At 41.6% G+C, this 25617-nt stretch overlaps 2 protein-coding genes and 1 long non-coding RNA gene across 9 annotated transcripts; 1 reads left to right on the forward strand and 2 right to left on the reverse strand.

Moving 5' to 3' along the window:
- Window positions 1-107: 107 nt before the first annotated feature.
- On the reverse strand, window positions 108-11082 carry setdb1b (SET domain bifurcated histone lysine methyltransferase 1b). Of its 4 annotated transcripts, XM_020092903.2 has the most exons (26): window positions 10901-10915; window positions 10655-10752; window positions 9651-9854; window positions 8729-8895; window positions 8598-8641; window positions 7921-8047; window positions 7568-7738; window positions 7201-7402; window positions 6903-6976; window positions 6529-6719; window positions 6250-6379; window positions 5865-6153; window positions 5055-5168; window positions 4618-4921; window positions 4252-4513; window positions 3934-4024; window positions 3726-3842; window positions 3394-3563; window positions 3058-3294; window positions 2761-2931; window positions 1995-2125; window positions 1754-1773; window positions 1530-1645; window positions 1190-1446; window positions 1013-1101; window positions 108-455 (listed from the first exon to the last, which is right to left on the reverse strand). In XM_020092903.2, exons 3-26 carry the CDS (start codon window positions 9851-9853, stop codon window positions 338-340), a joined length of 3795 nt encoding a protein of 1264 aa, XP_019948462.2. In that variant the 5' UTR covers window position 9854; window positions 10655-10752; window positions 10901-10915; the 3' UTR covers window positions 108-337. The 4 variants fall into 4 exon arrangements, with proteins under 4 accessions (XP_019948462.2, XP_019948465.2, XP_019948460.2 ...); XM_020092906.2 differs by lacking the exons at window positions 10655-10752; window positions 10901-10915 and adding an exon at window positions 10944-11082 and having other exon boundaries at window positions 3076-3294; XM_020092901.2 differs by lacking the exons at window positions 10655-10752; window positions 10901-10915 and adding an exon at window positions 10944-11082.
- On the forward strand, window positions 10989-13249 carry LOC138413549 (uncharacterized). The gene is made up of 4 exons (XR_011245914.1): window positions 10989-11121; window positions 11808-11945; window positions 12214-12398; window positions 12957-13249. It is a non-coding gene; the product is annotated as an uncharacterized lncRNA (long non-coding RNA).
- Window positions 13250-13948: 699 nt separating this feature from the next.
- Window positions 13949-25598, reverse strand: arnt (aryl hydrocarbon receptor nuclear translocator). Of its 4 annotated transcripts, XM_069537590.1 has the most exons (21): window positions 24738-25598; window positions 24068-24161; window positions 23875-23919; window positions 23716-23766; window positions 23503-23550; window positions 22702-22915; window positions 22216-22429; window positions 22025-22127; window positions 21859-21924; window positions 21637-21722; window positions 21424-21500; window positions 21085-21219; window positions 20919-20993; window positions 20140-20291; window positions 19750-19872; window positions 19193-19280; window positions 18169-18365; window positions 16603-16789; window positions 16224-16398; window positions 16002-16138; window positions 13949-15914 (listed from the first exon to the last, which is right to left on the reverse strand). In XM_069537590.1, the coding sequence occupies exons 1-21, from the start codon at window positions 24772-24774 to the stop codon at window positions 15831-15833; spliced, it is 2388 nt and encodes a 795-aa protein (XP_069393691.1). In that variant the 5' UTR covers window positions 24775-25598; the 3' UTR covers window positions 13949-15830. The 4 variants fall into 4 exon arrangements, with proteins under 4 accessions (XP_069393691.1, XP_019948516.2, XP_069393692.1 ...); XM_020092957.2 differs by lacking the exon at window positions 23503-23550; XM_069537591.1 differs by lacking the exon at window positions 19750-19872.
- Window positions 25599-25617: the final 19 nt, after the last annotated feature.

A 25617-nucleotide genomic window follows, 5' to 3' on the forward strand; every position in this document is an offset into this window, starting at 1 on the left:
TATCTGTCACTAACTTTGCTGTGTCTCTCTCTCTGCAGGGTTCTCTGATGAAAGAGCTGCAGGATCCAGATCTGATACAACTCAAGACAAAACAGCAGAAGCTTTGGTTGACTGAAGAAAACTGCATTTTATTCAGGGGTTAAAGAAACATGTCGTGGGTAAAATGAGAAATATCTGGATTCACATTCATATAAAATAAAGGAGAAAAAAAAACATGTATTAAAATTCAGAAATCTGCTTTAAAAAAACAAACAAACACAAAGGTACAGTGTTGAAGAGGATCCTAAAAGGTTTCTACTGATGCAGCAGTGGGAGGGGAGTTCTAATGGTTTTCAGATTAAAGCAACCTTCCTCTGCACTCCGTGGATCCGCAGCAGCAGAGCAGAACTTTACCCTCCACACTGCCAACCTCGTAGTTGTAATCCCAGGTCAGTTCTGTCCCGGCCCGGATTCGCCTACACGGGGGCACAGACAGGCAAGTCAGAACAGGACAAGAGCTTCAGGTAGACAAACAGTGAGACAACAGAGAATTGGGCATCCAAATGGTCGAGGGGTTTAAGATATGTACATCTCACCAGGGACAATCACTGGATGTCAAGTTCTATATCTTTACACTCAAAACCTGGCACAACGTTTACTGCTATACAATGTCATCCAGCACTGCACAAACCTGGCAGAGAATTAAAGAAATTCCCAAACTAAAGCTGACAATTGTTGGATGGAAGATAAAAGGGTTGTTGCACACCAACTTTCCGGAGTTGATAAATCTGTCCTGACAGTGATAAAAATAGCAGTGCAATGTTTTGGCATCTGATGATTCTTCTAAATTGTGAATCTATAACTCATATCTACCCTCCTGGATCATTTGTCATCATTTCACCAAAGCCTGAAATAACACACGCTCACATATGAAGCCTGTAGCATTATTTTCATTTTTGTTTATGGTCTTAAATGCCAGTAAAGATCAGCATCATTCTCATATGACAAATTAAAATTATTATTAACAACTCACTTGCTGGCAAAGAACGCCACCCACGGGAATCGCAAATCATGTGTGTCCACAAACACATTCTGGACAAAGAGGTTTGGACTACAGCTGTGCTGTAATACAGAGAAGAGACGGCCACGAGTAATATAAATGCACAGGACAGAGACTTTATCAAATGGTTCAACTGTGATTGATCCTTACGTTCAGGTATCGGCCGAGGTTTCCCTCCAGCTTGGCGTCAATGATGTAACACGACTCCTCACCATCAAAGAACAGGCGTGTGTTTCTGTGACTGTTGTCCCCGCCTCCTACAGTCTGTCCATGCTGCCCTGCTTTTCCTCCCTGACCCCCTGGCCCTCCCCCACCTCCAGGCGCACCTGTTTTCACCATCATTCCATGGCTGGTCTTCAGGGCGATGCCACGGGTGGATTTAACTGCTACCTGCTTCTTAGTTACACCTGAGTCAGAACAGCAGCGACATGAGAAAACATGAAAACAGTCAAAACAGGCATTAATTATTCATCCCTTCTCTTTTGTTTACCTGGAGTAACTTTTTCTCTCTCTTTGTCTTCAGATCCAGAGCTGATGGTCTGAACATCATCGCTGTCTGAGAGAGTCATCACATCCTGCTTCTTCCCTGTGTCTGGCTTCACTTGACTGCAACAAACACAAATTAATCTCTTTGTGAATCATAGCTTAGTTATTGATCAGTGAATTATTGCAGAATTATAATTATTATTGTAAAATAAGAAACTTTTCCAAGACCTCTTGTTGTCTCCAGAGTCCTTTCATGAAAAACAAAAAACTAAAAGTTATTGTTCAATATTCAATACAATCATACAACATAATCTCCACTTTAACCATCAATGCCCTTTCAAATATCTAAGATGTTCTGAACAGGATTATATTTTAATTTCTACATGAGACACTGCAATTACTTTAAAAGCACTGTAACCACAGAGCTCAGTTCCATGAAACATTATTCTTTCTTTATCTTTTTCCTCACCCTCTTCAGCCCCTGGCTCGTCAGCCAGGAAGCTACTTTGCTTTTCCCCGTCTCCTCGGGCATGGACGGTGGCTTCTGCTCATCGGTTCCCTTGACTGACGCACTCAATCCATCTTTACTGTCTTGACTCCCTGGAGTGGGAAGGAGAGAGGTGAGTGTGAGAAGACAAAAGAGATATTTCCATCAATTACACCTTTGACATAGAGAAGAAAAACTGGAGTAAAACTATACTTCATTACAAAGTCGAGTAAGTGAGCTAAAACATGGTTCGGGCTACAAAGGTTTTACTTCCGATTTATTCAATTAGTTGGTTTCACTTCCCAAAAACAATGATAAAATGGTGATGAGAGCTCCTTGAAACTTAAATAAGTTAATATTTACTACCTTAATAATAATTTATAGTTGCTAATTTTGTTCCATGCTGTGACAAGAAATAATTTTTGTTGTTTATTTGTCCTGGTCATCATCTTTTCTGCCGGGATGTATTCAGGTGATGGAAAAGGCTCTTACCTGAGTTAACCACCCATTAATATTTATCTAAAGCCCATTTTCCACTGGTCAATACACCAGCGGATTCATGACCAGGAAAAACAAACACAAAGACAAACAACATCTACCAATGTTTAAAAACTTGTATACCTACTAATTCTGTATTAAAAGATGACTCTATAACTTCTATAACCTCTAAGTTCTTACATAAAAACCTCAAATGTCTTGTCACTGTCTCTGTCAACATTGACTTTTCCGCTCAGAGTAACCACCTCACCTTCCTTGTTGCCCTTGACCTGACCACGTGTTGTGTAACTCCTCCACACAGAGCTGGAGCTGAAGTAGTTGTCCTTCACAAACGTGTCGTCCGAACTGTCACTTTCATCTTCACTCTTTGAGTCTTTCTCATCTTCCTCATTGCTTTCTCCTGATGAGCTCGGGCTTTGGGCTGCGACAGAAAAAACAAACACCAGGTGAAATATCATGTTTAGAAAAAGAAAATCAGCTGGTGTCAAGACAACAAATAACACTGAGAATCAGCCTGGGTCGACTGAAGATCGCCTTGATCCCTCACCTGAGGATTTGGACTCACCCTTCCCGGGCCCCACAGCATTGGATGATGCTAAAGCAGATGGCTGGATTTTTATCCTGGAAACGTCCACACCGCTTCCCTCGCTGTCTGAACAATGAGCCTCGCTCTCATAGCCCTCCTTAAAGTTTTCCACACTCTCTATATGATCCAGATTGGCAAAATACTCATCGCCCATTTCAAGACCCTCTTTGTCTGCAAAGTCGTCTGTCAGGATTTTACCTGATGAAGTGGAAGAGAAGAGGGCAGAGGGGAATACGTTACTTTGCATTCAAGTGACCTGCCCGATACAAAACCGTTAGTTTAAGTTAGTTTCCTCACCAGCATAGATGCAGACAAAAGAACCCTTGGCCACATCGTCCAGACAGCGGATGCCCCAGCCTTTGTTCTGGGTCTTAAAGAGCTGGAGACGCACCTGCAGGCCGTGCTGTACAAGTCGGTTAGTGCACATCGAAGCACAACATTTGCACCGCTTATTACACTCGTAGATCCTAAAGAGAGAAGAAGAGATAACGGCCTCAGATACAAGACAACCAAATGAGCTGTTAGATACAACAGTAATTATCTTGTTAAGAGGTTATGAGGGGTGACAGTGAGTGTAGAGCACACTACAAGTGAGAGGTGTGTTCAGTATGTGTGTATAAATGTCTGACCCTGTGGGCAGGCACTCCTCTAATCGTTTGTACGAAAATCCAGCATTTGTGTTGATCTGTCCGCCTGGTGTACAACCTGTAGCCTGAAGGGTCAGCTGGTGGCAAGAGCATTTGGATCTGTATTTAAGATACAAAGACACGACTTCAGAATATAACCAAAGGAAGAAATCTGAAAAATGATGAGGTGTGGATAAGCAGCTTCGCTGACTTGTCTCGACAGCCGTCGGTGCATTCACACCCAACCAGGAAGTCTGCACTGGTGTTGATAAATACTCCATCTTCAGGAATACGTTCTTTACCTTAAAGAGAGAAGACAGGAGAATGATAAGCCACTCAGGGCTAATTTACTCCACTGTTTTTGAAAAGAGAAACAGGCCGTTGGCATATTCATGGGGAAGTAATCATTTGTGATTAAGTTTTCCTTTTTTGTATTATTTATTCTTTATTATTTATTGGAGCAAAGGTGAAAAGAGAAAAATACTTCCTGGCACAAGCACAAAGGAAATTCTCCTTTTTCATTACTTACTGTAGTCTACTTTAGGAGGCGGAGTGGAATCAATTTCATTGACGCAGGACAGTGGAATGTCCTCCCTTCCACCTGTGATGTCTGGAATATAATAGAATGGCCTCTGTGGCTGGAAGGGACGGTCCACGAGTACGTAGGGGTCTAGACAGAACATCTCTAAGAATATAAAGTCACAGCGTGTCTGGAAGAGGTAATGTTGGATCTCTGCCATGTTACGCAGACAAAGCCCACACGGTGCCTTGTAGATCACATGGAAGGACATCTGATGAAGCAAAGGCAAAAATTGTCATTTCGTTTCAGGTTCCAATGTATATGTGTGTATATAACACACATATTTTCCACAGTTGTCTTGATGTTAATGTTTACCTTGCGGTTGACTTTGCGTCGTCCTGTCATGCGTCTGAAATCATACAATAAAGGTGTGAGGAGGGGGTTCTTTCCACTGTGCAGGTCTGGTTTCGTTGGTCGGACACGATTGAGACAGGCAGGCTGACACGTGTGAGCCATGTAGAAGATGCGGTCCGTCGGGGCACGATACGAGGGCTGCTGTGGGATAGTGGCCACCGCATGAATCATAGGAGGGGAGACGGGAGTGACAGATAGCACTTGTCTCTGAAACGCTTGTGCGAATGTGGGCGTGGGAGTATTTGGAGCAATCAGTGTTCTTCCACTATGGATCAACAAAGGATGAAAAGAGAAAGACCAGAACAATTTAAAAACATCTAAGCAGAGATCACGCTCTTTGGCTTTTTTCTGTATCATTAGCAGCATTTTGTTGGGTCATACAAATAAGGTGAACTCACGCAGACGGGATGCTGAGATTCTGGGAAAGCGACTGCATGACTTTGGAGGCATGTGTGCCTCCGACACCAGGGACAAACGGGGAAGTGCTCTTCTTTGCCATCTGATGTTTATTGCTGAAAGAGAGAGAAACAGACACTCAGTCAATATCATAGGTCTCCACTTACTTCCTCTCAAACCAGAGGTTTACAGCTGCACATGTGTATAATTCCATCTAGAGAGTATTAAAGTAATGCGTAGTAAGAAAGTAGATGTTTCCATATGCCCATTGACGCTCATCACTTGACGGCTCACTTCCGGTATCTTTGCATAAACACATGCTTTTTAATTTCATGGTTTTTTATTTCTGTCTGTGGAGCTACAAAAAACAAAATGAATGTTGTTATTAAATTCATCAAAACATGACTCCAAATGAATCTTAATAATTTTGCAACAACTTTATATGTCAATGATGTTTTTGGGCAAAAGCATCAGTTAATGAAGGTTTATGTGGGTGTTAAATGACAACTCATTAAGTAGGATTAAATTATTCTTCAACATAGTGGGCAGCAAGGTTGCAATATCTGAAATGAATGAATACATTTATAACTATTCTTGCAAGTTCATCTGTCTTTGCTTTAAATATTCTTTAAAACCAATGATGACGTTTGAACAGGACCATGAGTAACACTGGTCTCACTCTGAGAAGGCCACCTAATTTGCATACAAGCCATTATTCCATTAAAAGGTTAATTCTTCCATAGCTTCTGCTTTTATACACCTTTAAACCAAGGGACATCAGTAATGTCAGATGTCCAGGCTGCATCACTTACTCGAGGCGTGGAGACTGAGCAGGATGTGGGGACTGAAGGGTTGGTTGGATTGGTTGAGTTGGTTGGGTTTGTTGGGTTGTTTGGGTTATTTGGATTGGTTGCGTTTGTTGGATTGATTGCGTTTGTTGGGTTGGTTGGATTGGCTGGGGCTGTGGCAGTTGTGGACGCTGTTGAAGTTGCGGTGTCAGCGAGGGCGGACTCAGTGTGGCCTGTGGGGCTTTGACGGGAGAGGCTCCAACATGTCCGTCACTGGTGTATTGAACTACTGGGCCTTTGCTCCTCAACGCTCCTAGAAATAGAGGACGTTTAATTAAGTACAAAAGTTTAGTTTTCATATTTTTCTTAATTTGCATAACAGTACAATAGTACAGCTTGTGTTTGTTACCCATGTTGGGTCGTGTCCTCTGCTGGCCTGCCAGCTTCTTCTCCTGAGTGTTGGCTGTGGTCATCTTCAGGTTGAACATTGGCTCCAACCTGGTGGACCCTCTATAGATCCACTCACTTCTCTTATCATCCTGATCAAACAACATAAGTGAATCTATCAACTGATGCAACCAGAAATCAGATATCATCCAGTAAATCCAGTCCATTCATTTGGATGAATCTTTTCACAGGTCAGTGTTGTCCATTCACCTAATTTCCATATATTCTAATGCAGACTTACCAAGAAGAGGATCTTGACCAAGCTGCCATCAACGTCCTCCACTTTACTCTTCCACCAGGTTCCCTCCCACTCCGTCTTGATGATCTGGTTGACTTTTAACAGCACCATCGGCCTGCTGGGATAAGCTGTGATGTACTCCTCGATGAAGTCTCGACACGATGCATCCTCTATGTCTTCCCAAGTACGCTTTACTGTCGAAACAAGAAGGATCTCGTTCTTCTATTGATCAATTTAATATGTATTTTTTTATATAAATATTATTATATAAAGAGTTAACACAACATTTTGCTAACAACCTTTGTAAGTGAACATGTGTAGAATTGATTGGGCTTCACAGATTAAAAGAAGGGTGGAGAAAAGCAGTGAGCACTCACATGGTCGACAGACAGGGTAGAGATCGGGTAGATTCACATACGAAGCATAGCCATCATCAAAAAATATCAAAAACCTAAAACATATACAAAAAAGAAATCAACTAGAGTCTGATCAATACTGTTTGCTGGAATTCCATAGTTTGACCTCTAGTGAGCAGGTACCGGTCTGTTTTTAAGAACACAATTCTTTAAGAACAAAATTGTAAATCTAAATGTTTATGCTGTGCATTGTTTAGACAATTATTGTTGATATATCAGATGTTTTCTATTATCATATATAAGAAAATATACCACTCACCTCCTTTGGTTCTTATTGTTGGGCATCTCTGCTACGATTCCAGCATAAAGCCACACTAGGTTGCCGTCCTTATACTTGGCGACTACACGGGCTCCGACATACAAACTCTCCAGTGTAGGGTTATATTCGAAAGCCACATGATTTCCAGACAGCAGACTCTTTCCTTTATCAAACTTGACTTTATACTTAAATATACCGTTTCCTGAATTTAGACAGAGGAGAAGATTCAATGACAGAGCAGAACAGGAGAATATGAGCACAAACAAGTTGACTTGAGTTGATAAAAATACAAATAATCTAGCTGAATATTGACAATATCAAAGTCCTAAAGAACCTAAAGGTAGAGGTTAATGATCTGGGAACACACCGACAGGGTTGATAGCGACGAGGGCACCTTTGTGCCACGTCTTGGTGCGTTTCTTTCCCAGAATGTTCATCCCGACTCGAAGCTCATCCTCTGTCACGTTTGGGTTGGGCTGGGTTATGGACTGAGATGGAACCTGTGATACAAACACTGCTGGCACCGCACTCTGAATACCTGCAGGGTAGACAAAGCACACACACATTTACTACTAAATACCTAATACTTCCAAGCAGTTATGATGCATCTAATGATCCTACGTGTGTGTGTGTTTGTGTGTTTGTGTGTTGTGTGTGTGTGTGTGTGTGTGTGTGTGTGTGTGTGTGTGTGTGTGTGTGTGTGTGTGTGTGTGTACTTACCTGACTGGGATGGAAGCTGTCCTGGGGGTCGCACCATAGAAACACTTGACAAAGGCTTGTTTACTGTATGGAACAACTTCTGCACCTGCTGAGAGGTTTTCTGTAGAGCTGCAGACACCTCTTTTAACTGGCAAAATAAATAAACACAACATACATCATCATCATCTGCATACAGTGAGCAGTGTTTGACCTTTATACAAGTGTGATAGAAACGCCATATCCATGGTTTCCCTTGTTAGCATTTCAGCAAGTTAAACAAAGCCTGGACCAACGACAGCTGTTAGCAAATTTAGTTTTTTGGTAAAGTGTTGATGACTGAATCAGATAGTGGATTTGTCAACATGTATAATATCTTACATGCTACTATCTGAATTTTGCAAAAGAAAAATTCAGGAAAAAATGTGTCATTGCTGCACATTCACCAAATACTTATATTAATGCATGCTCCTTTACTTTATTTAGTTTTTTAAAGGATGCAGATACTACAAAATGTATGTATACTATATCTACGTTTATTTGAATTTGTATTTAGGAATTTTAGGTGCAAAATATTCCCATTGGGGAACAATTTTAACTTGTATTTCCTTGTGTCACAATAACTCACACATAAAAAATTAACATTTAGAAATGAAGTGTACGAATAGATCAATATAATGAAGTTTTTGTATTGTTCTCACCGCCTGATCTTTGCCAGGAGTCCCAGGTTTCTTTGGTGGAACCACTGAAACATTGAGGAACACAAGAAAAATAAATACATAGAAGCAGTGATGTAAAATGTTCTCCTACAAAAACATAATGCATGACTTACAGCAGCCAACAGCAATGACATCATCATCATCGTCATCATCTATTTCAATGACCTCCGAGGACAACACCCCTCCTCCACTACCCTCATCGTCTGAGCTGCTCTCCCGATAAACAAGACCACTCTTTTGGTAGGTCGCCTTCACCAGCTTCTCACACTCCAATAAGGACCTGAGGAAGAGTGGGGGAGGAAAACGTCAGCCAGAAACATTTACTGTACAACAAGGAACGCAGCATCTGGTCCAGTGGATCTGCATTGGCACTTAGATTGACCCTTTAATTAAGCTTTTAGTGCCAAAAAACACTGGTCTCATGATACCTTCTAAAAAAATGTCTGCAGTCAGTTTCATGTCATGAGGTTGACAGTTTTTAAATTTGGGGAAAATGAGATTGCTCCTCTTTGTTTGGTTGTCAATAACTTGGCCAAGTAATTATCAGTCAGTGGACTAATCGATTAATCAAGTAATTTTTGCAGCACTAATCGTGTTTTCCACTTGAGGGGTGACAACTTATGGATGTTTTGTAATGTGTGTCTAATGTGTCAGCTTGTTGTGGTGCGTTTGAAGCCAACATGCATGATGCATATTTGCCAATGGCTGATTTGCTCCTTCACTCAATGCTGCCTGATACATTTTTCACGTTTTGTTTGGGCTCATTCAATTTCTCTATTTGTCCAATGATCTTCTCCTGAAGCACAGTCAAAGCACCTGCAATGTCAATATGTGTTGAGAAATCACGCTGTTTGTTTCATAGCGTTTCCAGGAGTGTTTTTATGTAACAGACACTTTTTTGCCTCATGCTACTTCAATAAAGTGAAATACATATATTTACAAAAAATAACACACGTGGTTACTTCGCTAGAGACAAGAAACTTAAAATTCCCACTTACATAAACATATGAAATAAACAGGTAAATTCCTACTCACTTGTTGGTGTCTTTGAGAAGTACCTCCGTTATTGCCTCCTCCTTCTCTTTTTGCTCCACCCATTTTTTCAGCTCTGTCAGCTGAGCCTTTTTCTTCTGCACGATCTCGCTCTTCTCCACAGCCTCTTCAATCCACTTCTTCAACTCGTCCAGAGAAACGCCAAGTTCTTCCTCCAGACTGGGGTCCCAACCCTCCACCTCCATCCTGAGGACAAACAGACAGGAGCAGGAGACGTAAACATCATTTTAATCTTAAAAGGATTTGATATTGTTGTTATCAGATCTGATCATTATTAAAAGTCAAACATTTTAAGCGTTTGCTGGTTAAAGATTTTTAAATGAGAGTATAAACTTGTTTTGTTTTTTTCTTCTCTTCAGGGTGTCATACATGAAACATATTTGGAAACAGGGTGTAAGCCACATATGTAGATACTGTAAGTGCAAACATATATATAAAAATATGACATTGAGCCTATTGAAAAAATCTTATATTCAGTATTTGACTAATCACCCAATGATTTAATTTGAAGACATTTGTGAGATTATATTATTTCACCACCTTATGGCTTTCAAAATCATCAGAACACAAAAATCCTAACAAGGTATATCAGACAAATGTCCTTTTCATACACATTCAAAGACACTGAAACCAACTTCAAACTAAATCCACAAATGTCCTCTGCAGCAGCAGCAGCTCTGGGTCACTGCGATGAAAGCATCAGTGAGAACTGGTGAAATGATGCAGTGGTTGAAGCTGGTCTGCAGAAACCTGCACCAGGACAGAGCTGACAAATGTGCACAAACAACGACAGCGTCCTCTGTTTGCATCTGACTGAAACACGCCAAGCACATGCACGTAATAACACTATCTACTTCAGGTATAATCCATTAGCCTGAATATAGCCTGCAATTTAACTGCCATGCATGAGTATGAAATATGTGTTAGCATGCTACTTAGCACAACAAAGAACAACTTGGCAGCCAAAATGTGCCTCGTTAAGTTACCTTGGTAACTACACGGCTAAGGCTAACAGGATAACTACAGACATAACCCCCCACGGCATCACTGACACGTCACTGAGACGCATCCAGGTCAACAGGAGCTAAAACAAAGTGGCACAAGTCAGAAATGGTTAGCATGTTAGCCTAGCATTAGCATGGGGAATGTATCATCCCTTGACTAACTGATGCAGTTTATCCGGAAAACAAACAGCTCCGGGGGATTCTCCGGAGTTTCTCTCGAACACACACCACACAGCTGCAGCTTCATCCAGCGGCGGCACTCGAAACTCACCTCTCGCTGCTTTCCATCGCGACTGCTCGCAAATATATCGAGATAGCAAAGGCTACCGGCTAGCTACAAGCTGCACGCATATGCTATGCTTCACGGGGGTATTCGAGGTGGGCGGTGTTTCGTGGCGCTCCTAGGTTCCGTGAAGGACCTACACGCTCCACCCAGCGGGGCTGCGCAGGTTTGTAAAACTAACACCCGCTCCTCTGAACACGCTCTGTTCAGAGGAGCCTGGAGTTTCTCATCACTTCACAAACACTGACAGAGGAAATTAACTCATTCACACACGTGTTTTCAACTAATGTTATAGTCATACAATCATATTATTTTATATAAAATATATAATATAATATGATATATTATAAACTGATTTAGCACATATTAAGCTCAATGAAGTTTTTTTAGTATAATCTGAGCATAAACTAATATTTTTAATTCTTTATAATTGAATTATAACAACAATAATGATACTAATACTAATACTCATAATACTAATTCTACTGTTAGTCATGACCTCTTGTAACTTAAAGATTCAGTATCCTTGTCTTTGTAAAACTATGATAATTGTCATGCTCATTTAATTACAAACCACACACGTCTCACTTCTTCTTTTGATACTGTTGTTTACTTACGTCATTTGAAGATACTGTAGGCAGCTTTTCTGTACAAAATGACAATTGAGTAGAAGCTATAGAAAGTTAGAAATCTCTCCACCAGGCTGAATCAGTCACAAGAAAAAACTTAAATATTCAGGGGCACGTAACAATTCAATCATCTCTGCTGTGAGAGTAGATGCATAGATCCTATAAGAAGATGGTCCTTGGTCCCGTCAGTCGTCCATCTGCTCCTCCTGATATGTATTGACAGAGACAGCGCTGTAAGGATCCAGCACCATCTGAGCGCAGCGGACAATGGTCACCACCAAGAAGAAACAGAGGAGGAAGAAGAAGAAGAGGACAAAGCCAAGGTCCACGTCCAAATCCAGTTTGTTCGTGGGGAAGATCGGTGGGTCCATGGTGACTGATCCCAAAAAGTCAAGCAGAGATTTTTGTCTTCTTCACAGTTGTTGTCTCAGTTTATACTTTCACCAAAGTAGTTCTCAAAAACACATTTATACACTATTTCTTCATTTGTATGAACTTCTTCAGTGGTTCTGTTGCCAATCTGTTATGCTGCTGAAGTTTCTTCAATCCCAAACTAAACTTAATGAGCCAGTCCTCTGTTTAGTTTTTAATCTCGTCTTCCAGCATTGACACCTTCTGTCCTCCTCCAGTAGATGAGGTGGAGTGGTGGACACACAGATCCCCATTTGGCACCTGTGTCCTGCATGAATAGTTAACAAGTTTGGTAACGATCAGGCTGTTCCTCCGATGAGAACACCGAGGCATCTCTGTGGTCACTTCAGGAGATGAGACCTCTACAGGAGATGACACCTGAACAAGAGTCACTGGATCCCTGGTCAGTACAAGGTTCACAGGCACACGACAACACAGAAAGATGCAGAAAGTTTTTACAGCTTTGAATGATGCAAATGTGGCACGCAGATTGAGATTCTCTGTCTATACTGAAATCAGTTCACTGTACAAATACAGCACATAATCAGGCACATGTGCACAAGATTTCAAATGTTTATGATCAAATAATTGTGGAGATTTTAGAGGGCAGAATGGTGAAGATGCAAAAGAGGAAAAAGAAAAGGCTGTAGAAGAGAAAGAGGATATGATGCCTTTGTGGCAATCCACTTGAGAGGGGTTGAAAACTGATCCTGACCAAAAAGATGCAGATTGCTTGTATTCTGATGCCACGACAGACACACACAAGTTAAGAGTGAAGAGACTCTATGCAAATAGCAGTGGATCTGGTCTCAAAGTTGGAAGAGGAGCTTGACTGTTTTGTGTAAAAGTAAGATTTACAGCACGAGACGTCACTCAGGTCCAACCCAAACAGGGCAGAGTTGACATAGTAAACCTGAGTTAAACTAGTCCGAGCACTAACTCCATCCGTTTTCACCCTCAGGCTGTGAAAGAGAGGAGGGAAGGACGAAGGCTGAAACTGATCCGGACAGTTACCCACGGATCTCTCTTCTGTGCGTCTTCAGCGACATGCAGAAAGGGAACAGATACAGGCCAATCACAGCAAAGCTGGCTTTTGTTTCCTCACCAGTTAACATAAAACTCTTTCAAGGAAGTGAACACATGCAGGGATGTAACTGAAAACATCCATGACTCTTGCATGAATGTGATAAGTGAACAGACTGAATATTTAAACATTGTGATTAAGGATTAAATGCACAACTAAACTGGAAAAAATGAACTAGAATAATCGCACTGCGGTTGTGTGCCTCCGTCAACCAGTGCAGTGTTCATGTGCATTTTCTACATACTATTTTCCCCCCAGATTGATATAAGGTCACTGTGGCCTTTGACCTTTAACCACTGACGTGTAATAACTTTATCTGAAAGCTGAGTCCAAGTGATAAGTGAAGAAAGTTGAAGAAACTCCTCGGCCTTGAGATCACAGTGGAACATCGGGTTTTGTGAGGACATCATGGCCTTGACCTTTGACCATCAGTTAATCAGTGAGTCCTAGTGGATTGCACAGGATTTAATAAAATTCCTGTCCAGATATTTCATATTCACAGTAACATGAGGTCACTGTGACCATGACCGTTGTCAAATACAACATAATAAATAGAACCTGAATGAGAAAATATATTTTATATGTAAATACAAAGCCACATTTTTCTGTATTTTATGGAAAATAAAAGTTTTTATATTGCAGCATTTCAGTTAAAATAAACACTGATATCTATATATACTATAACTGTGAGAGGTTTTATAAGACAATTGAAAAATCTGTCAAGTTGTAGTATTTTTTGTGTGTTTATTTCTTTTTCTTATTTAACTGTAAAACTCACGTCCAATGGCAGTAAAAGGAACTCTACTCTATTCTATGAGCTGATTAAACTCTGCTAAGACGTGTGCAGTTCAAATTAGAATCCAGCTCCATTTCTGACAATATAGCAATTTAATACAAAAAACAAACATTCTCTCATTTAACATTTCATATACAGTATATTTATATATTTGTGTTTAATGAGTGATAAAAGTTCACATCATTGAAAAAAAGAAACCTGGATACAGAGCAACCAAAAAGGTTTTTCAACAACAACAAAGACGACACAGTCACCAACGTATTTCTGAAGATAAAAACTGGACAATAATGAACATGGGTTTACATAGTTACATAATTTGTCATTAAGTGTGCAAGTGTTACACACAAACTAAACTGTAATATAAAGGGTCCAATTTAAACTAATACAAATTAAAAACTTAAATATTTTTCAATACGTCATCTTTCATCACACAACATTCTTCTAAAATACAAACTTACCAAAATTTGATTGTATAACACAGATGGGCGGATCTCGTTGGCAAAGATTCAGTCCTCGTCCAAATGTTAGTCACAAACATGAGGAGAAAACACTGAACACTTTTTGGACATTCTCACTATTAGATCTTCTCCGTTTATTCCATATCAATCCTGGATACCCTGATCAAACCTTTAACTAGATACCAATCAGAAGATGGTAATGGACAACTCAAGTTTTCATTCAAAGTTTTGAAATAATAAAATACTACGGGAATTTTTCAAGGAAATCAAAACATGCCGGCCACATCTCTCCAATTCAAAATAACACCAATGAAAACATTTATAACAACAATAGAGAATGGCTTTAAAAGTACATCATTCCTGCTTGTTAATTATTATTGCTGAGTGATTTCTTTTTTTTTTTTCATTTGTTTTACAAAAGGAGTACAAAAATCCCATACTTGGTACAGGTTAATGCAGGATGACAGAAAGACAGAAGTCAAGCAATTCAGAAAACCCTATGACTGTATTAAAACTTGATAATGATACTGTACGCATCCATTAAACATACACACACACATGCATAGTGTATATATATATATAAATGTAGGCAAAGAAAAATAGATTGTATACATTTCCAACGGGCACCGAGACCAACAGTATATAGCCATTGTAACACCTTGTGTCTGTGTTATTAAAGTACATCATTCCATAAAGGAAAAAAAAAAAAAAAACTTAAATGTTCCTTAAGAGGAAAAATGAAACAATTACAATTTATAGGTGAAGCCACCAATGTACATAGAAAACTGTACTCTGTATAAACCTACACATTGTAGAAGCGCTCCATGAAAGCAGTGCTGACATGCAGAGACATGCTGTGAATTTCAAACTGCGAGTGACGTTAGCACAGACAGTGGTGGTTCGCGTGTGACAGCTGAGAGGTTTTTGTTTTAAATCACCAAAGCTGTATATCCCTGCAATTTCCTGAGAGTTTAAATCAACGATTGGGGTGATTTGTCTACGGGCTAAAGGGTAGAACAGCAAAATACACTCTTCATCAACGCCTGAGAAAACCAGGAATATATTAGAATTCAAGGCCTTTTCTTTGTGTTTACCAGATTGTGAGAGTGTGTTATTGTGCAGTCTACTAAAATGCATTTGTGTGATTGTGCGCTTTTATATATGTATTTATATATATATCTACAATATAGGTTGTTGAGCTTTGGGCAGTGCTAGCTAGAGATTTCTCTTTAGAATGGCTGTCTTATTGTTAAAATAATAATCTTTTCATCAGTAGCAAATCCTTGATTGTCTTCTCCCATAAATCTACAGTCAGGTAAATCCTCCCATATTCGACTGGCCCGTGGCAGTGCAGTTTAAGCCATGCAAAGCAAGGGAAGAGTGCTACTCTCAGGAGCAGGAAGACAACAGGTACAGAAGAGCGCAATATAAGAGAGTGTAAGGGCAAGAACTGTTAGAAGGACAAAGGTGTGGACTGGCGGAAAAGTATTGACCAGGTCACTCATTAAACGAAGGGTAGATTGGAATCTCAAAGTCATCGCTGTTGAAGTTGGCAGGCTGGTCCAGCATGGACAACACATCCTGGATCAGATAAAAAAGACAAGACCAAGATTTATTTTAAGTGATAAAACAAAGAGAGTAGAGCCGGATTGATTTTGCGTTACTCACAGGAAACATGTCTTGCTGGTTGCCCTGAGCATGAGGATGCTGCTCTGCGTTACTCTGCGTATGTTGCTGGCCTTGCCACTGTGGCCACACTGCCTCCGCTGCTCTAGAAGGAAACTGTGCCCCTGACTGTGAGCCATCTGAAACAGAGAGCAGAAGGGTCAGAGGATGTACCTGTATAAACACACAGACATGGTTCAACACATATCTGTGCACACAACCTACCATAACCATTGGTGTTGAGGCTGGCACGAGCATTAATTTGCGGGTAGTCTGCACCGTTGGTGGGGGTGGGAGCAGCACCTGTAGGCATCTGGCCAAAAGAGTTTGATGGGCCGCCTCCAAATCCTCCCATGGGAGCAAATGGTGGAGACATGGTCTTTGCTGCCTGGGGAGCCACCTGTTGGTTGGAAGAGTAACTGTTTATTGGCTAGATGTGAAGTAGGGTCGGTGCTAAATAATTAAAAATGTTGTCAGTAATTGGCAGGAAGACAAAAACCTATTTCAAGTATATAATCGTTGTTTCCTTTGTAAATAAAGATTGACTTAAAATGTAAAAACAGATGAGTTAAATAGAACCATAACTCCTGTCATACTTTCTCACCTGGTTATTAAATTGTGGTCTAGCTCCAGGTCCAGCTCCAGGCCATCCTCCTGGTCCTCCATGGAGGGGACTTCCAGTGCTGGAGGGGGTAACCGACTGCGGGGCTCCATTCTGACGGGACATCTGAGCCAGTATCTGTCCTGCTGAGTGAGCTGGCTGTGTCATCTGTGGAGTCATGTTGACTTGTCTGCAGAGAAGAGTGAAGAGATGAGAGCTCTGTTAAAACAAAGACTTTTCCATTAGATAAAATCTTTGAAACTCAGTTGAAATAAAAACAGAAAACACTCCTTACAGAGAAAGAATGTGAACAAATTGTAATGAAAATCAGGGAAACAACTACTGGAAACATATTGTGCATGTTTTCAGGATTACATTCTGAAGAAACAATGACACAAACAGCATCTGCACCCACTTATAGAAGATGACGGAAGCTTTTATGCTCAAGTGGATTTGAATTGTGGCAAACTCACAACTGGGAGAACTGGGTAATTTTCCTCAGGGCTGTTGTTGTAAATCAGCCAAAACCAGACAAAAACAGGCAAAACCTACAGGTAAACGAGGTCATAGCTTACATTAACATACAAGTTTATTAGTTCCCACAGCAGCCAGGAGTCACAGAGTTTACAGAGGATAATAATCTCATTACCTCCAGATCTCAACATGTTATCCCAAGGTAACGACATAACCTAATTAAGTCAGATCTCAAGATAACAGGATAACTACAGGCACCTTCAAGCACTTGTTTCTGCTCCGTGTCATGTTGTTTGTATAAGAGATGTAACTGATATTCATTTTCAGAAAAGAGCCCAAATAAATTGTATAGTGTGTTTCCACAATAAACAGAGGAATGAGCAGAACACACTCTAAGGCAATATAATAAAGATGTTTACTTAACAAAATCATTAGATGATGCTTTCCCTGAGGATTAAGATCTGTTGTATGCACATGATCAATCAGCCAAAACTTTAACAGCACTGGTAAAGTAAATCACATTAACTATCTCATTACAATGTCACCTGTCAAGAGCTGGGGCATATAATGCAAGTGAGCAGTCCACTTTTTAGGCTGATGTGTTGGAAGCCGGAAAAATTAGCAAGCACAAGGATCTAAGTAACTCTGCCAAGGGCCAAATAGAAGGATTACTGGATCAGAGGTTCTTCAACACAGCAGGTCTTGTGGGATGTTCCCATGTGCTAGTGTTGGTACAAGGAAGAACAACTGATGAACTGGCGACAGGGTCACGGAAGCACAGGAATCCTTGATGCAGAACTACTGTTGTACAAACTGCTGAAAACATTATTATAGGCCACTGTGAGAGCTGTCAGGACACAGTTCATTGCAGCTTGCTGTGTCAGTCAAAACCAATTTCATTACACCCACGAAGTCCTGGAGTCTAATTATAAAAACCCTGTGTGTGTACAGAAGCTTTCATGTGTCTGTTAACATCTTGGTTCTTTAAACCACAGGAAACCATCAAAGGTCTTGTGTCAACTGGCCAGTGGTTTTGGCAGCGAACCTGCACAATATTATGTTTTGTGGCCGCTGTGTAAGCACAAGACTTCCTACCTGTAAGCATCATTGGATCTTCCTGCAGTGAAGTTGTTGGCCTGAGGGTAAACCTGTGTGGAGGGAGTGGAGATGGAGGGCATGCCCTTGGTCTGATCTGGGCCTTGGAAGATGGAGGAGTAGAGCTCTGGCTTCTCAAGGGTCTTGCTGTGGTCTGGACCTGCAGCTGTGACAGGCTGTACTGACTGGACTGGCATCTGAGGACCAGCAAAATGATCAGTGAGCGATCACACTCCAGAACTCAATAAGTGCTTCGGTGCTGAAGAAATGACCCGACCCAACCAAAAGGTTTTTGGAAATCAAAAGTTGCCAGAACGGTCCAGTTATCTTGAATTTTATGTGTTTACAGAGGTCGTCAAATATGGCAGCATAGTCAAATGCATGTACAGTTATTCATATGTAGAAAGAAATTCACAATGTAGAAGGTTGGAGACACAACTGCCAACCTCTGCCAAAAAACAAACAAACATTAAAAAAGGGACCAAATCATCAGACATTATCGACCTATTGTGTGTATAATCCAGAATGGGCAAAAGCTTTGTTGAGTTATTACAAGTAAAACGTTTTTGTCTTTGTTTTCATTTTTGTGGTTTCAGCTGGTGTAATTATTATCATTCAGTTCCTTATGTGCGTGTTTGTACTTCTGCAGGAGCAACTGTGGGTTTCAGAATATGTGATCAGTGTGTTTCAGTATGTATCTCTCTCTCAAGTATTCCACTCTGTGTTTTCCTGATGAATACTGTGTTGTACTACCTAAGGGGAAGTACAATGTTGTTCTCTCACGGGTGGTACAAGTTTTCCTCCACATGAGGAACAATGTAACCACGGTTCTATCAAATCAGTTGTTTTCATATTGCTTATGGTATCTTCTTTTTTATTTATTTATTTTTAATTGTATTTTTATTCGGACAACCCAAAAACATAATGCCTCTGTCCACTGGCTGGCCCAATAAAAACAATACATAATCTATGCTTCAATCAGACTGGACAAATATATTCATGGGCAGCACGCGTGTGGCCTAACCTGTGAAAGGGCAATTGGCCCTGCTTCATACAGTCCGTCTCTGGCTCCACCTCCATCCAGCTCGGCCTGCTGCTGCTGTTGGAACTGCCTGGAAAAGGCAAAGAGGGCGCTGATTAAAAATCTATTAGAATAGTCTTATTTCCATGCCTCTACTGTTGAGTGAGAAATCCCAAACACCTGCTGATAAAACAGCCCACCACCGGTCACCATGGCAACATAAAAAGAGAAAGGAGGAAGAGTGTGACAAGCTCCAGCAGAGAAAGACCTGCTATATAAACACTGTACAAACTGCTAACATGCTACATCACCTTTTTTAATGTCTTTACTACTTACTATTGGAAAACTATAAGACATGCTTCTTATTAGACAACAGTTCTATTTTTCCAACGCTACAGTGGAACAGAGACAAGTAAAATGAGAGAAGAATTCCTCAGGGTGGGAAATGACAACAAAAACAGAAGGTCTATAGTTGGCTAGTAACAGCAGTAGTCTCCCATGAAGAAGCACCCCCGTTCTCCCATGCAGGGGAACAATAGTCAGGTCAGGCCTGGTCTCACCTGATGGCCACCTGCCCCGGGCTGAGCACAACAGGAGGGCAGTTTGGGCTGCTCTGACCCAGAGAAGGGGGCAGCATGCCCCCTGGGGAGGAGATGGGAGTGAGGGGGTCCTGAGTCGAGTTTCTACCGCCCCACAATTAGAGATGGGTGCAAAGGAGAGGTGTAGGGAGACAGCGATCAGTGTGTGGTTTATATATAGTTTTGGAAAGGTTGAAAGTGGAATTGGGGATCGAGGGGGGACAGGTAAGCATTCAGACACAGGGATCTTTCTGGGATCTTACAGTCATATTTCACCACATCGGTGCTTTCATTATGTGCAGTACTTCATTGTGTATTAATGTTGTGTAATCACCAGAATTGGTAAAAGTATGTCTACTAAGATTGACTCACTTGACGTTGACATTGGTACAGATGATATACTCAATCTCCTCTGAAAAGGGGTTCTGGAAGGTGAAGGAACTTGTTCTCATCCAGATCCATTCTCTCGATTTTGAGCGGAACCGAAACATCACTGACAAAACCTGACCCTTCAGCTTCAACACCTGAGGACACGTGTGCAACATTTCAAACAGTCATAATGCTGTGTTTACACAATAACACAAGAATCTAGAACACTTAGATATCAAGTTACAGTGTGAACGTATAAGAATCTGTGAATGTTGAGCTGTGGGAACTGACTTGTTTCGATTTATAGAAGCTTCATAGGATCAGTTTCAGTTCTGGTTTGATTTTACATATTTTACAGTAAATACAATGTTGCAGTGAGTAGTGGACTTTTTTTTTTAGTCCTGCTGCACAGAAACTTTCCCCATTGCGTCAGAGGAGTTCTTGAGTTACCAGCAGCTGTTGCTTAAGATATCAAGAGGAAAAATGAGACAAATCATCCAAAGGTTTGGAGGAAGAAGGAAGTGTAGTACACTCTTACTTTGTACTGGAGGCTACATTAGCCATGACTAACATAACACAAACAAATAAGTGCAGCTGAGTCTCATTCTGGGTCACATAAGTGCCAGCGTTTGACAAGGAGGAAAATAAGTGCAATAAAAAATATGATAACTATTTTTCTGCTGTGTCAATTTTGAGACTGTTACAGAAGTACTCCTGTGAGAATGTAAACATAAGAGATCCAAAGAAATAAAAATTAGACCTCAAAAGTCAGGTAATCCTACCTGTTGGAAGCTGTCTCTCAGTAAGCCCTGGTCTTCAGGGTGGGCGAACTCCAAAATATGCTTACCCAGCAAATCCTGCAACAAACAGTAGATAATACAAGAACAATCAGCATAGAAAACATTGACACTGTCAGAATGAGATATTTTCCCCAGCTGCGACGCATACCTGGGGCTGGTAGCCGACAGTGGCCATGCAGCGATGGTCTACAAAGGTGAACATGCCCTGGCAATTATGGCGCGAGATGAACTCTACTGGAACACTGATACTATTGATGTCTGTGTCACCTGGGCAACAAGTCACCTGAAGAGAAAAAAAGGCGAACACAGTGTTTAATGGTTACAATCACGCTGCATGACTCCGATTTATGGACAACACATCACAAGACTTTCTAACTTTCTATTTCTTATTCAAAGGTCATTAATATTATCACTGTATCAGCAAATCAGGTAAATATTTTAAAATACAACATAAACAAATGACACAAATTCACTACATCTATTATACCTGTAATCTCCCAATGGCAACTAGACAGTAGCGACTCCCCTGAGTGTTGTCTGCTTCATTATCTGTTAGTGATACTCCTAAAACATAAACACACAACAAAATGTCAACATCCAAGTATAACTCATACGCATGATGAAGCAAAAGTAACAGAAATGGATATATTATAGGATGGATATATTTGCCTTTAACTGATCTTAAAAAAAAGAGTTTTACCCGCAGGGGGCCAAGACTTGATGTATCCTGTACAGTGGACCACTACATACTGGGGCTCCCCTTCCTTGGCTGCACCCAAACCATTCCTGTGGTGAGGGGAGGGAAATAAAAATCGTAAAATTAATTACCATCAACCTACTGCTGGGCTACCCTACATATACTGATGTGGAATAATACTGATCAAATATTTTTAAAATACTTCAATTGTTTGGCTTCGCTCACCTGTTTCTATTTCGAAGGAAATTCAGTCTGTTCATCGACAATGGTTCCACTGGACATGAACCACACCTTCAAACACAACAGACCACCAAATGAGCAATTTAAACATCTTGGCAAAAATTACTGAAAAAATATTAAACTGCATGATTAATTAGAGTATGAGTCGCACCTCATTCTGCAGATGAATGAGCGACGGGCCCCCATACTCATTCTTGCTGATGACTGCTGACCTTCCTTCTTCACTGTTCCAGTCTTTAAGTCCAACATCCTCCCTTTGAAGGCAAACAAGTGCATTGAGTCAACCCTGGGTGCAATGGGGTGCACATGTGTCTGCTACGATCTGTATTGTATGATTTATACCTGTGTTGTTATTCTCTGCAGTGGAGAGCTGCTCCCGGAGCTTTTCTGTGTCATCTTGGTGGAGCTGATCATACAGGGATGAGCCGAGCCATTCAGATTGTGACTGGTTGAGGACGGGTGTCACAGAGTCTGAGACGTAAACAATGCGACCGGTCTCGCATGACACAACGAACAAGAAGCCATCGGCTGCCTCCAGGATGAGGTGCTTCAGTTCCTTCAGACAGAAAGCATCAAAGATGAGCTCAGCAGTGAAGATGATTGATCATGGAGCATATTCCTCTACATGTGTAAATTATAATGCTTTCTCCAAACTCATATCTTGGTCCTTATCATGACTGTGCCGTCTGTAGGAGGGTCCTCTGCAAAGGTCTATGATCCCCCCAGTGTAGAGGTTGTGTGACCCCACTCAATTTAGAGGGAAAAATTGTCTGTTACACATCTGACCACCCCTCAATTTCTACATTTGTCTCTGTAGGCTGCTTATACCTGGTCAGTTAGAAAGGAAGGTTTGTATGACCCATCGGAATTGGTATTGCCACTTCCTCTCAGAGACTTCATATGGGACACTGCCATTCGTAAGATGGTTAGTTTGTCTGGTTTCCGTGCCAGAGCGCTGCATGTGGGCACCATGTCGGACAATTCTGTAATGTAGGCGGTCATCTTGTTCCGCCTCCGCCTCTCAATCTCACTGTGGTTCTCCCTGGATGGAGGAAACAAGGGAGGGATGCAAAGGTGGAGACGATATGAAGGATCAAGATGGGAGAAACAGGTAGGTGGACGACATGGTGTAGAGCTCAGAGTTAATTTTGCAATGCAAGTATGCCGATCTGGAAAAGGATATGGGAATGAGAGAAGGTGAGAGACGTAATGGACGCATAAAACAAAGTGTCATCAGTGATCAAACTGATGGTGAGAAAGCAAGAGACTCTGGTCTTTCAAGGCCAGTCGGTGTGACAAAAGAGAGCAAGTGCAAAAAGAGAAAGACCCTTCAGATGTCCTGAGAGGGGGGAGAGAGAAGAGAAGAGGACAGTTGCTCAAAGTGAAAGAAGACCCTGTCTCCCACAAAGCACAGTGGTTAGTGACACATATTACAGTGGTGGGTTAAGACAGACAACCAGCGGCCTTTGGGAGAAGAAGCACACGGCAGCGAAAATATACCAGTAATGTGCTGTCAAAAAGACAATGTGCTGGGGTCCCAGCAGGACAGGATAGTTTTTGATCAGTGCATTCAATATTGATATGGATACAAGCAGGAGAGGAAGCCTTCCATAGCGGTACAGGCCATACCTGGCTAGTTTTTCCTTATCTGCAAAACTGTGATCGTCTTCCAATAACCTGGAAATAAAACCAACCCCCTAAAATGCTGGTCCAAAGTGTTAGAGGAAAAAAAGTTGGAAAAAAGAGAAAGAGAGAGAGAGAGCACCATGGTGGTGATCATGGAAACATTATTACTTCCCTAAATGCCCACACACATCTATCTCTCATCAGTAACCCTCCTACCTGGCAAAGCGCTCTTTGTCATTGCCGTTGCCTCCTGTTTCATCATCACACCTGAGGAAAGAGAGAAAACACTTGTAATCTCAGCAGCCTGAACCATATAAACACTTGATTGTGCAACTCCTCTTGCTTTGTGAACCGAACAAACTTAGACAAATGTACCTGAACAACTTGCTTCCATCATCATCATCGTCGTCAAAGTCTGGCCTGCAGTGTGCAGAAGTGAGACATGTGAGAGGCGTCACACAAGATGTTCTCACAAGATATTTTCACCACAAGTCAGCAAACTCACACATCTCACAGTACAGACAGCGCAGGGTCTAGCACTACACTACACACACACACACACACTTACGCAGCTCGTCTCTTGTTGGTCCCTTTTGGCACAACAGCCCCGCCACCTGCTTGGGTCCCACTTGCCCCCATACCCAGATCTGGGTCTGGTAACTCTATTAATAACACAGAGGCGCAGAGTCAGAGGTGATTTCCTATTGTGCCACAAGCACTGCAAAAGGAAACTGAACTCTTAACCGAAGCCAACGATCAGATGCCGGATTAGCAATGCATGACAGAGCTGGGGGGGGGGGATTCACAATATAAAGCATTCAGTTAACACCAACTATTGCTGGATCGTGATTGTGGTTTGTTGACGCAGTCACGACCCTGAGCTAACGCCGAAGCTACATGTAGCGCAGAGATATCATGCTTGAGAGCAGACAACAGACACATTAGCTCACCTGAATTTAGCTTCTCACCTTCCAGAGCTAACATAAGAACAAGGGAGCTACCTACACAGTCTTAAAGTCGCTGTTAGCTGCTAGCATCTAACCCAGCTCCCACTTATGCAACAACCAGCTAGCCTAGCTGTGGCATTAGCTCGGCTACTAAGCTAACTTAGCCGCTGCTGTCACGCTATCTTTCTGAAAGTGTCCGCTGTGGCTGTGCGGGAGAAAACACCGACAACCCGCTGACAGTCGCACCGTAACGTGAGGCCCAAGGCCCCCGTGACTTTGAAAGCACTTTACCTGGGTCAGCAGAGGACATGTCCGAGTGGAAGAACATAAACAAACAACTTCAGCTGCGGGGGGAAAAAAGAGACCTCGACACCCCCGCCCCTCCACCTCGCTAGCCAGCTAGCTAGCGGGCTAACCAGCTCCTGACTTTACTTTGGGTTGTAAACGCAGAAAACTACGACCGGTCGCACCGACCCCGAGGGTGGACAACACAGGGGGTGATAACGGATCCTATCCTCCGGTCCCGGTTCCCCCGCTTTCTCCCGGTTTAAAGCCCCCTCTATGGTTAAGATGGCGTTAGGGGCCAACGGAGCCACAGGCCGTCCACACTGCTGTCGATTGGACTGAGCAGTCACATACACATGACGTGAGATGTTGGGAAATCCGTGTTGTGCTCCGCCCAGCAGCAGAGTGTGAGGAGCAGAGGAGACAGAAGCCCTGAGGTCGAGATGAGAGAGGAGTAAAGACACTGTGGAGAGTTCATCTGTCTGATTGTTTAATGTCTGACAATGTGGACTGTCTGCGATCATTTGTTTCAATAGTATATATCAGATTTGGAAACACGTGCACTCAGGACTGTTAAAAAATATACATTCAATTCAAGTTGTTTTCTTCACAACTGCAAGTGCATCATATACTGCTCAGATGAATCTGAGAAATCATTTGTAATCTCATTAATGTTCTACAAGCAAAGTCACTTTATACATGAGCTATTCTACAGCATATTTGATGAAGATGTTTTTATTTATCTTTTCATGTTGTGAACATGTACAATTAAAAACATTTAAAGGTTTCTGATAGTTAATCATTGCAGACAACTAAAATTAAATCCAAGGAATCAGTGTTGATTCAGGATAACGTAAATATTGATCAAATCATTGAAAATATTCTG

This window comes from Paralichthys olivaceus, chromosome 13 (assembly GCF_024713975.1).
Source record: "Paralichthys olivaceus isolate ysfri-2021 chromosome 13, ASM2471397v2, whole genome shotgun sequence".
Taxonomy (NCBI): Eukaryota; Metazoa; Chordata; class Actinopteri; order Pleuronectiformes; family Paralichthyidae; genus Paralichthys; species Paralichthys olivaceus.

Coding starts and splice junctions, on each gene's coding strand:
- setdb1b (XM_020092901.2), bottom strand. Junction 6,380..6,528: donor TGGTCAAGATCCTCTTCTTG/GTAAGTCTGCAT, acceptor TTGTTTGATCAG/GATGATAAGAGAAGTGAGTG. Junction 1,447..1,529: donor GAGAGAAAAAGTTACTCCAG/GTAAACAAAAGA, acceptor GTTCTGACTCAG/GTGTAACTAAGAAGCAGGTA.
- arnt (XM_069537590.1), bottom strand. CDS start 24,774: ATGTTCTTCCACTCGGACATGTCCTCTGCTGACCCAG. Junction 24,162..24,737: donor CATGTCCTCTGCTGACCCAG/GTAAAGTGCTTT, acceptor TGTTATTAATAG/AGTTACCAGACCCAGATCTG. Junction 16,790..18,168: donor AGATCCAATGATGCTTACAG/GTAGGAAGTCTT, acceptor TCTTCTCTGCAG/ACAAGTCAACATGACTCCAC.